The sequence below is a fragment of the Diorhabda sublineata genome, chromosome 1 (genome assembly GCF_026230105.1).
Source record: "Diorhabda sublineata isolate icDioSubl1.1 chromosome 1, icDioSubl1.1, whole genome shotgun sequence".
Classification (NCBI taxonomy): domain Eukaryota; kingdom Metazoa; phylum Arthropoda; class Insecta; order Coleoptera; family Chrysomelidae; genus Diorhabda; species Diorhabda sublineata.
In genome coordinates, this window is record NC_079474.1 from 38,644,473 (window position 1) to 38,657,231 (window position 12,759).

At 29.9% G+C, this 12,759-nt stretch overlaps 1 protein-coding gene across 1 annotated transcript in view; it reads left to right on the forward strand.

Moving 5' to 3' along the window:
* The window catches only part of LOC130443532 (cytoplasmic dynein 2 heavy chain 1), a 71,113-nt gene continuing 58,354 nt past the window's right edge, over nucleotides 1-12,759 (forward strand). Inside the window, exons 1-12 of the mRNA XM_056778283.1 lie at nucleotides 1-40; nucleotides 469-630; nucleotides 876-976; nucleotides 2,652-2,775; nucleotides 3,749-3,875; nucleotides 4,705-4,835; nucleotides 5,539-5,771; nucleotides 6,251-6,350; nucleotides 6,405-6,553; nucleotides 9,026-9,280; nucleotides 9,335-9,658; nucleotides 12,023-12,250. Coding sequence (XP_056634261.1) covers nucleotides 1-40; nucleotides 469-630; nucleotides 876-976; nucleotides 2,652-2,775; nucleotides 3,749-3,875; nucleotides 4,705-4,835; nucleotides 5,539-5,771; nucleotides 6,251-6,350; nucleotides 6,405-6,553; nucleotides 9,026-9,280; nucleotides 9,335-9,658; nucleotides 12,023-12,250 — 1,974 coding nt within the window. The remainder of the gene's footprint in view (nucleotides 41-468; nucleotides 631-875; nucleotides 977-2,651; nucleotides 2,776-3,748; nucleotides 3,876-4,704; nucleotides 4,836-5,538; nucleotides 5,772-6,250; nucleotides 6,351-6,404; nucleotides 6,554-9,025; nucleotides 9,281-9,334; nucleotides 9,659-12,022; nucleotides 12,251-12,759) is intronic.

Here is a 12,759-nt window from a genome sequence, read left to right on the forward strand (position 1 = left end):
ATGTCAGATTTTGCGAAAAAGTATTTTATAAAGATTGTTGGTAAGATTTTTTTCAAATATAATGCTACTTAGCTACTGTGTATTATGCTTCAATTGATAACTATAAACTTAGAAGTAATTTATTGTAGACTTAACAAAACAGTAGACACTGAATTATGTTTGGACTAGCAGCATTCTAATAAACGAGTTTCTAAAAAATTTTCTAATTTAAAGAAATAGTTCCAATAGTCTTTTGTCTTAATAAATTATTTCAACTGAATAATTGTGTTTCAAATACATTCTACGTTGGATAATTTTTAGTAGAAACTTAAAATTTTCCTTCTCAAATCTACAATTCAATTTTATGTACTACCAAACTCATGGAGGTCAAAATATAAGAAAAATAATTGATTAGTTTATATGAAATTTATTTATACATGATATATTTGGTAAATTATGGAATGCTTTCAAAATAAAATATATTTTGAGGTCTACAGCTGGGAACCACGTTTTTAGAGGATAGTTGGGACAAAGATATAATCGGTATGCAAGAGCTTCAGAATTTTTTAGAGATGGAAAATGTTCTTACTTTATACGCAATTATTGAGGAAGTAGACTTGAATAAAAGAATTAAGTTCTTTAGAACAGTGAGTACCTGATTTCTTTCCATTTTTTCCTTGAATATGAAATTTTATATATCAATTATTGAGAAGAACATTGAAGTTGACAAATTATATATTTATAATTATTACAACAAAAATTTAATACTTTTAATAATTCAATTAATTGGAATTTTTTGTATATTTAAAATGAAGAATGTCGTATTTTTTAGATTTTGAATAAAAATTATGAAATGGTTATGATTTTTAACAAATACAAACCACATATACCCGCAGATGAACATTTGTTGCAACACGTTCAAACTACAACTTTATCTGGTACTCCAGCTCTAGCTTTATATCAGAGCTTGAATATCTATTCTCCATTGCTTCAACAGGTAATAAAAAGAAATATCCATTTGTAGTGAAACTCACTCTAAGATTAAGCGAATTCATATAAATATTTCTTTAATTTTTTAATCATAGATAAAAATTTGACGTTTCGATCTGTTGCGGTCTTCATCAAAATATAAAACATAATATAACTATAAAATCAAAGTAGGAATCTGCTTTAACATAAAAAGTCTTTCCTTAGTTTTAACATCTCAAAAATATGTTGTAGCTATCAGTCAAATTATTCGTGTATATACAAAATAAAGCTTCTAAATTATCTAGGTGTTTTTCATTATTGATAGCTTTCTGGTTCTTATTATTGTGAACTATTTCTAAAAATTCTCTTTTTCTTGTGTTTGATTCCGTTCCAAAAAGTTTCAGATTTTCATAATTGAATTTATGCTTTTTTGATATTTCGGCGTTCGTTAATGTAGTTTTATTTTTTTATTGTTTTGATGACCTTTTAGTCTATTTTCTAAATACTGGATTGTCTGCCCTATGTAGATAGCGTCAAAATCTTGACAAGGCACTTGATATATAATATTACTTCTTTTGTTTTCAGGTGTTAGGTCAATTATTTGGATAATGTATTATATCCTTTAATACTTATACTAATATTTATTGAAATGATTTGATAGTTTTTGTACTCAATTGATCATAGTTTATCCTTTTCTAGAATATGTTATTCATCATTTTTTCCAGATAATTATTTTCTTTCAATGTAGTTTTTGCTCTTTAAATAGCTAAGCATCTAAATTCCGGATCTATCAGCCAAAATTATTATCACTGATATTTTACGAGACATAGGATGACCTGAAGTGAAGTTCAAATATCTTCATGATCAAGTTGGTTTCGTTTCCTCAAGATCTACCATTACTAATTTTGCTATCTATAACACTTGATATGGAAGCTCCCATAGTCCATCCGTTGTTTATATATTTAATTTTCATATTTGAAGTATGTTGTTGTAAGTTCTATAGCTTTTACAAATTCGTTTTGAGATATTTCTCTATATTCTCTCATATACAAATAGGAATATTTGTAAGTATATAAAGAAACTACTTCTAACGAAAGAAATACATATTCGTTAGGAACTTTTATATTTTTTCTTGGAAATCTCATGTGTTTTTGATATAGTATTTGTTTTGGTATAAAACTTTTTTCAAATAATTAGATAGTGGAGTAAAAGAAGTTTGAATACTACAATATTTTACAATATAGAAATACCTAACCGTTTTATTTTCATTTATTGACACCAAATCAAATTGATAAAACAAAATCATGGATTGATTATTTGTTAATCATCAAAAAAAAATTAATGAATAATGAATTAAATCAACCAGGCCTCAGAAACGTTTTTATTCATTCATTAACTGAAAGAATTGACGCAAAATATTTTCATATCACACATCAACATAAGCAAATTGTTTCACATTTTCTTTTATAAAGTTTACCAATTTTCATAGAGTCACTTCTATAAATAAACCTCATCTCCCAGTTTCGTTCTCGGAATAGAATTATATAAAATAATCTTCCAAGCATCACTGAGATTTCCCATGATATCTTCATGATAAATTGTTTATTACCAATTTGGAATACGACCATATATTTATTTGGAAAAGTATGCATACAATCAGAGTGAGCAGATAATCCCTAAGATCTACATTCCATGTTTTGCAGAAAGATCAATCATCGTTACAAAAGCAAATCACAATTCTTCAAAATGATCTTCGATCTGCTATTTTCACGGATCGTCCAACTAAACTGATCGACCAGCAGATATCTGACTATTCTTCGTTGACAGGTATGCTGATATTTCTCATTACAGTTTTGTTATAACGTAGTTGGTCTATCGGGAAGGCAATAGTGGAACATAAATGCTGGTAAGACTAATTTAGTTTTGACGAAGTATTAATAACTGAAAGGTAGACCATTACTTGAACCACACACTCTTAGAACAAAAATAAATTGATTAAATCTTAAATTAGTATAAATGTGCTTACTTGGAATACCTTCGAAGTCACGAGGTACACCGTTTCACAATGGAAAACATCTGATGGAATTAATTATCGTATTTAGTGGCCGTTGGGTCACGATTTACACAGCATAGACTTCTTTTTATGTAAGATTGCAACCATAAAATTTAATAGTAAGATCTGCACCTCTGGGTGATCAAGTAACACGATGCTTCTCTTCGAATATGGCATGTAAAAAAATGAGGTATTCCTTCGTAGGAGGAGCTATAATATGAATAGCATATACCAGAGGAGGGGAACCTGCGGTCTACGTGAGTTTTTTGGTTATAATATACTATAATAGTTGCACAAAGTCACTTTCGTAGGCAAATCAGCTTATGAGGCTTCTCTTATTACTGCCAAATTAAAATGTGGCCTCTAATGGTAAAGAGGATCCCCAACTATGGCATATATTATAGTGGATTCTGAGATTACTTTTAATTACGAATATTTCGAATGTGTCGAAAGAAAACTTGCTCCGTAAGGCTTTCATTAACATACTAACTTTTAAAAGATATTATATGATGAATGGAAATAATATTGAAAGTCCACTTTCCATTCCACTACTATTTTTAGAGCAGTTCTAATTTACTGAACAATAAATCAAATCACTGGAGGTTCATATACTGCAACAGTATCCACCAGGTTCTCTTCATAAATAAATTATAGCTCCACTGATCACATTTAATAAGACATTATTTATTTCATTGATAACACTTGTAATCATAACCTGGTATACTGTTTCTCATTCTTTTTTTATAGTAGTTACTTCTCTGGAACATGAAATTACGTATTGGAGTACTATGAAACCATCTAAAAGGGATAGATTGACCCAAAGTGCTTGTACCTTCTTTAAGGACTCAATGAGTACAATAGCCGGAGAGTTTAGGTGCGTTTTAATATTTATTTTTCATCTAACTTCACGAGTGATCCATCAGTACTAATTGATGTAAATTAATGTTATATACTACTTAAGAGGAAGTCTTGCAGCGATGATGATTTTTCTCTTTCCTGTAAGAACTTATTATATTTTTCAACATAATCTACCTTAATTATGCAGAAGATTCTCAATTTTTCCAAATCATCCAAAAAATAATCTTTTAGAAGCTCCGGAAAATACAAGTTTGTGTACATTTTTCTCGGAGGGACAAGTATAGTGAATGAAGCAATAAATCGTTATGCAATTATTCCTTTTTTTGAATAATTAATGAAGATTGACATTAAGGCCATGAGCTTATTGTTCGAAAAAAATTGTGTTTCCTTCATTGGGAGCACGTTCCTCGGATGGAGTCCATGCTTTAACTGTATGTTTGTTTCTGTAGTATAATGGTGTTTCATCTACTGTGACATATCGATCTAAAAATTCATTATTATTATGATAGGAGACATCGAGCATTCGTTTCAATTTCAAATGTGAGCGAGATTTTGATGCAGATAGCTGTTTCATAAGTGACCTATCATGCAAAACAGTTTTATCCAACAATCACTGTACATTGTACAAGCGCACGTATGAAGATCACGGAAATTTCGCATCGTCCATATTCATTTGACCATTCTCTTACTCATTTTTAATTTAGTCTACTGTTTCGTTAATCCTTTTAGAATCTCGATAATGAGGAAAATGTGTAAATCGTGAGAGGTTACTCACTTATTCTCTTAAGAGATATTTAAATAAAAATAATTCTTAATTTGTCTTTATACAATTCTTTTATTTCTAGTATTATCGATGCTCTTTCAACAGCAGACGTAGAAAGTCTGTTAGAGAAGTCACATAGCGTATTAGATGATTTATGGAGAAATGATCCGCCGTACCCAAAAGATAGAATGAAACATATCATGGATATTATAGGTATGGTTTCTACAAACTTAATTGAAGATGATAATGGCACGATTATTTGTGTGTAGCAAGGGTAACATTGCCATTAAATAACTTTTGTTGCGCAGGACCAAAAATTCAACTTCCATCCCTTGTAGTGTAATATATATAATAGATCAAGATGTTAGGTCAGAAGACAGTAGAAGTGAAAGAACAAATTTCATATTACAGCTTTACAAGAAAGAATGATTGAGGCAGTCAAAGCTCAATATGATAGTTAAACTCGTTCTTATTTGTACAATGAAATATTCTTAAAAGAGGAGTTAATCATAAAATATTATGATTATGATATTCATTCTTGTATTGCTGATTCTTTTTTGGGTATAATTATACAAGGGGGCTTACGTTGGTGTTCAATTTTTAAGCGTCTTGAAGTTCACAAGTGAGCTTTCTTTCAATTTATTTATGACAATCACTACTTTCACAGTTATTTATTTTATAAAGTCTAATTCTGTAGCTGTTCAACTGCTACTCAAGAGATAATCTAAATACAAGAATTTTCTGAAATTAGGAGCGTACAACGACCATTTAATACAATTTCTGCAGTACTATACCAAGTACATATTCCAGAAAATTATAGCGATATTTTTCCAATGGAGAAATTTGAATGGATTTCTCTATGGAAAATTCAAATGCTTGAATTGATATTTGATATTAATGTTTCATTATATTACAGCATCTGAGTTACAAAAATACCATTGTCACAAGTTGAAACAGTACAATTTATGGGATTCGGAGTATTCAGAAATATCCGAAGCTTTGTTTCAAGAAATAGCACTAGGAGACAAGTGGCTAACAAGTTGTAAGCAATTAACCGAAATTTTCTGGCCAAATTATGGTTTGAACCCTTGGAAAGACAAAGTTTATCAACCGTTTGAATTAACGAATACAGTTGCTGTTTTACGGAAGGTATGCCGTGAGAAAACAAAATTAATTGTTGTAATTACCCATACTTTCAAATATTTGCTCTATCTTTTTGAACTTTCCAATCTCATGCCATTTCATAAATTTTTTCTGCACCTATTGTAAATAATTTTGTACGTTTAGTTATGCTGTTCCATACTTTTCAGTTCACAATATACAGTATGTCAGTTTTTAACCGTTTTGTTTCTACTGTTATTAATGTTTTCCGTTAATCAATATGCTAAATTTTGATGAATCGAAACAGTGTTTATAAATCAAACTCTTTATTAATTTAAACGTAATCATCCATCACAGGTTCTTCTTCAAAAATTTTTATTTTCGTGTACCTATTTCCACTACTTCGCTTAAAAATGATATAGAATTTCTACCATACTCATTCACAATATTAGCATTGATATTTCATTGAAAAATTTATTTTCAGAGTACACGATACACTCAAATATATTGATTATGATTGTTTCTAGATCCTTGAAATTCGAACACTCCACAAGCAACTAATTAAACTCCTAACATCTCAAGAGAAGCTGGAGCTTAAGACTCAAGATATGCTTCAATGTTTCAAAGGTAGGTAATAATATAATTTCGAATGAATTTCTGATGTTTAATGTGAATTTGAAGATATTGATGTCTCGGTTCTGAGTGGAGATACTAATTGTTCATTGGCTAAAGCAGAGAAACAATTCGAATATATGATACAACCTGCCGAAAAGCGAATTGCTATCAAACTGAAGAAACAACTGGCCACTCTGAACCACAATACAAGACAAGTTAGTATACTTTCAGATAGTAGTTGTGAACAGCTGTTTTTTTGCTAGTGTCGTATTTCCTTTCTTTTTGTTTAATCTGGGTATATTTTTGAAATAATTTTGTATTTGTCGTATAATATCTTTTATCTCGGAAATCTTCAGAAACAGTTGAAATTTTGATAATCTTTATTTACTTTCATAATATTAACAGAGAAAAAATGTTTTTCTATCATATCACTAAGAATGGAGAAAAAAGGGATGATTTGTTTTTATGTTACTATTGAAAAGTTGTGATGTCATGAATTATGCAAACAATTGTTATACATTGAAATAAATTGAATTCATGGAGAACTACATCAAATGTTGTAAAATTTGAAAATAAATTATGTCCAAAAATAGATTTTTAATTTTTAGTTGAACCATACATTTTAGAGTTCACATTTTCAACCAAAGAAGTTGTCCTATTGTGATAAGAATATTACCCGACTACCTTTTTCAACACGTTGATGTGGATTATACAGGACGTTTTCTTACAAAAACAACTGTACTTTCTGTGGATAGATAATAAAAATATCCTATCGTAGAAATAGGTTGTTTCATATCCTTATTGCATTTCTTATTAATATTAGGAAACATATGACCCCCGTTTCTGAGTTGTAGGCATTTAAAATTAAGAAATCAGAAGTATATTTTCTAAATTATACATTCGCACATTATGAATTTTCAATGGATGATTACGTATGTCCGTGTTGGGTGTTTGACGGAATAAATAATTCTACACTTCTATTTGGAGGTCAGGGACGGCTCATGCCCAATGGTTAACAATCCGTAACTTTTACAGGGACAACCTAAAGATAGCAGAAATGAATTCAACTATCGATTTTTCAACAAAAAGATACTCTTCGTTTAACCTGATAAAATTTATGTTTTGAGAGATATGTAAATTTTTATATAGTTACATACCAAGGAAACCGCTGGCCATAAAAAGACATTCTGAAGAAAATTATCATAAATTGTAATTATTTATTGAAAATGCTTACGGAAGGTTTTAAAACACAATCAAAAATTTCTAATTATACTACAATTTACGAAATAAAAACAAAAAAAAATATAAGGAATGTTTAAAGTGGGCACCTTTCACTTCTACACACTTTCACAGACTTCTATGGAAGATATTTCTTTGAACTTGCAACAGCATTCCAAGATTCTGCCTTATAGCGTTACAATGGAAGTTTATTCTATCGATCATGTGGTTCCTTGCGTTTTCTGGTCTTGCATATACCATCCTTCTGTAAGTTTTTCCAATAAAAAAATACTATTGATGATAATTTTAATAATGTACCTTTCCTTGACATGTACAACGATCTATAAATCTACATATTTCTTAAGCAATAAATTTCATCGAGTACCTTTTTGTTAAAAAATCGATTGAAAAATTCATTTTTACCATCTTTAGGTTGTATTCATAATGTTCGAATAATAGAATTAGAAAATAGAATTTAGAAAATATACGTAAAGGCCTATGATTCAGAAATGAGGGGTCGTATGAAAAAGTCACAGCATTTTTTTCAAGTCATCTTTTCACTTCGGAATTTTTTTCCTCAAGTTTCGGAACATCCTGTTGTTTGACAATCTCCCCCATTTAACAGCAAAGAATTATCAAGTTATTTGAGCAATTTTTAATAAAGAGCATGTTAAAGTCATATTTCTCCTGCTACAAACTGCAAAAGGACTCATGGGTGTTTACATTTTGAAACAGATAATTTTTGATAACAGCGTCAACAAATTCCGTATAAATTACCAAAGTAATCCACATCTACTGAATCTCCAGTTCAATTCTGTTTTAGTAGACAGTTTTTGGTAATACTATCTGAGTATACCAAAATTAACTAGAAAAAGTTGGTCAGAAAACAAAAGCACACAGAAAATTATGCTGTTACTAAATACATATCACATACCTTAGTTTTGCAGAAGGCGAAATAATTACTAAAATTCTCCATGCTTAAAAAAGTTCACGAGATACATAAGAATACGAGATAATGAAGATTATTGATGATTCAACTCTAATAAACTCTGGTTCTAGAAAGTGAATTCCCTTTTTGAGTCTCTCAAAGAAGATATTGATGACTTTAATTCAGTAATTCCAATTGAAAATTCAATGATCTCAGCATCTTCCAGACTCCATATTAGAAATTTCACAAACTTATCAATTAACCTGAAGAATGTTTTACGTAAATTGTTTCCACATTAATTTATGATCCACAATTATTTTCAATAATAATATGAAAACAAATCATAAATAGTTTTTCTCCTCCGATATTATGATCAAAATAAAATAAAATATTTCATATATATATCATCATACATAAAATGAGAAAATTACGTTTACAAAAATTATAAGCCTCTTGATTGCGTTAAGTTCTGAAGGTTTTCTGTGTTATGTTTTCATAGACTGCCATTCACCAATGAGTTTTATTAGATTCTATATTTCAGCTGATTTATGAATATTCAAGATATGCAGAATTAATGAATCGACCAGTACTACGACAAGAATTAATTCTAGAAAGACAGTTTCTTCTAGTGGCCCTTTATGACTATCTAAAACAAATTCAGTCTCAAACAACGTCAGAAAATTATACGATCGCTACACGTTATGATACTCCAGAAGTCGTTAAAGATATTATAATGATAAGACAACTTGAAGCAAAAGCTAATGAGGCTCAAAAAGTCGCTCAGAAACTTTTACAGGTATTTTCATAACTAATGTGATGGAATAGAATACTGAAAATAAATAACTTTTAGGACCTTCAAGGATACGATGATCTTAACGAAGTAATATCCGGATTAATTAAAGATCTGAAACAACAACATAACGAACTTTTCGAGTCATGGAGCTCTGAAATAACGGGTTATATCAAAAGTAATGCGTTGAGCTTGAAAGAAACAGATCCTGTCGTCGAATTTTCGAAAGAAAAATTAATGCATGTCAACTACTCTCCTAGATTAGTTATTCTAATTTCTGAAGTGCGACAGCTGAAAGCCATGGGATATCACGTTCCTAGTGTTATAGTGGAAACAAGTGAACACGCTAAGAGATTTATGAGATTCGCTAGGGTTTTAGAACAGGTGAATATTGGATTGAATTACAATTATACAGTGATATTATACTTTAGTGAAATATGAATTTTCTCATCTTATCTCACTAATCAATTAAGCGAAACCCTAATAAAAATTATATTATAGCAAATTACTGATGGTTTTAATCGAGCTAGTATTGGGTTTTTAGTATTTCAATTTCATAGCTAAATGAAATTTCGAAATTTTGGTTGTAATCAGTTTTATACTTTGACAGGAATAACTGTCTTAAAAAAAGTTTTGTTCCCTTCAGGTCAGTTCTCGGTTTATAACAAAATACTCAATCACACACATACATACAAAAAAACTAGATCTAAAAATCAGATCCTTGTCATCGGTCAACCCACTGAGAGAAGAGATAGGATCACTTGGATTAGAGCCATCTCTTGCCGAAGAAGGCTAAAAAGGTTCCAATCGAATATGCGAAACACACATAAACTTTATGGTGATCAAACAACCGTAGCGAAAAGCGACTAAAGCTAAACCTTAACGAAGCGAGGAGGATTCCAGAGTAATAGAGGATGATAAAGGAATGGAAACTCAACGCATTTTAATTTCTTGATAAATTTTATAGGAAAAAATTGACTTGCGACATCGACTAGAAGGTTTCTAGTGAATTATACTATTCCATAATGAGGTTTTTTGGAAAAATACGGTTAATTATTTTATTAAAATCGAGTTGGAAAGATAACCTTTTTATTAATCTTCTCCAAAGTACTAGTCTTGGCTAGCAATCAATATTGAAACCATTAGGCTTAATTTGAAATGGTCATTGATTGGTAATGTAGGATATTTTTTAATATTAAACGCATATGTCTGAATCTGTTGAGAATGGTAGATTTGGGCAAATGAAAAGAATTTTGACAACCGATAGGTCACGAAACAAAAGCTACGACTACTCACACAAACAAGAGACCCTTTTACCTATATTTCAGTTCACTCTTTTCGCACATGTTTTTGCTGAGTCTGCAAACACCTAATAGCCTGTTCGAATACCCCTTTCCTGCATACTTCTTTGTCTTTTAGATTGACTAACCTCCAATCGTTCCTCATCCGTAACCTATTCATTTCCACTTTACCACTGTTCAGAATTACTATTATGACGATGGACAAATTTTGAAGAGTGACAAGCTTTTTTCTTACTGCAGTTTCAGAACCATATTTCACGAATAGATACATTGAGCAAAGTGAGTTTACCTGTAGTCTTTGAAGACGATAACTTGGTTATCGAAACGTGCGTCAGGCAGTGTAATTATGAGTGTTAGTGTAGTGGTAATGTGAACAGTGTGATTAGTATGAATAACACCAACGGTTCCTAAAATTCTAACTTAATGCATGTCTCAATACATACAGATTATGATACATATTAGATAGATGCAGTGTGAGTAATTGTTGCTCTGAAAATTATGTATGAAACTTCGTAAATAAATTTAAAATTGCATTTCATCACCGAATAAATTCAAAAACGATTATATCGATCCACAGCAATTGAAGTTGATCTCAATTTCTGTAACGCTACTTATCCAGCTATTGGTAAAATGAAATGATTTAACATCTACGGTGTCTTGACTTTTTTGTTTTGAAACTAGGCGTACAAGTTATGTAACTCTTTCAGGCATTTATAAGATACTGTGTGGAATATTATTTTTCTGGCATTTTTAGATAAAATCCTCATTGTTTCAATTTCATATTCATTGCTACAAAACAAAATATTTCTCTTCATTTGTGATCGTTTTATGTTTTATCATATACTCTACTCTCTTTGTTGGAATTCGATGTTATAATTATGAGAAGGTTCCTCTTGATCTATTTCAAATCTATTCAATTTATTCATTTTCAAAATCGTACTCAAAATCTTAATATATGCGATACTTGGTTACTGGTGTCCGTTTCCAAAATAAAACTATTTGGTTTCTATAAGAAGTCTTATTTTGAGCAATAAACGGTTTATGGATTATTTTTACAGCTCATTATATAACATTCAACCACATTCAACAAAAGTGGAACTATTATTTAACTCGTATTCAATAAGTTAAAAAAATAAATTCATCTGTTACTTTGATACCTCCTTTTTTGTAATGTGATGAAGAGATAGTACGAGTATCATTATTTTCAAATTTTATGAGTTAACAGATTGGAGCTCCATGTCCATTTACTCAAATGAATTGATAATAATTGATTCTTCAGAAGGGATATAGTAATTTGAAATTATACTTTATATAAAAAATCCCTTCAAAATTGAAAATATAGGAACTTGTTTTACGCTCAAATACTCCAAAGCTACGCCTATAACCTTCATATTCTGACATATTCCAAAAATTATATTTTAGTTAGCTTTATTGATATTTTCTATAGATTGCTAATTTCCATAATACAATTGGAGATCGCATGATACCGTCTCAAAAACCGATGATGCTTGCTAGTGCACTTGAGCTATCTAAACTTGTACAAGAACAGGAAGTAGTATCCTGGGGACAAGAGAAGGCTGTAGAAAAGTATGTCGAGTTACTAAAAACTGCCGTTGAAAAACTTTCCAAAGAAAATAATTTTCTGACCACGTATCATTATCAAATATCAGAAAAAGTGAGTAGATGAAAATAACTTCTTGTATTATTTAATTTCTGACCTTAGCTATCATCTTCCAGTAGATATAATTATTATCGCTAAATTGATGTCTGTATTTTTTTACATATGAATCGAAGCATAAGATACAGAGTGATCCGGAACTTGATGCAGAAAAATTCGGTAGTGAGAAAATAGTGAGAAAAAATAGTAAGAAAATAATGCTGTGACAAAAAATTCTCATATGACCTCTCGTTTCTGAATTATAGGTAACTAAAGCTGCGAAATCGGAATTTATATTTAAGTATATTTTCTAGATTATATATTTATTTCTAAATTATACATTATGAAAATCATATGAAATTAATTTTATTAATCATTCATAATTTTCAATAAATCTTTATAAATTTAAATTTTTCCTAATGTAACACGTTCGACAGTGTGCATTCCAATTAGAAATTATTGATTGTGTTTTGACATCTCTTGTAAATATTTTCAATAAATTACAATTTATGATAATTTTTTTCAGA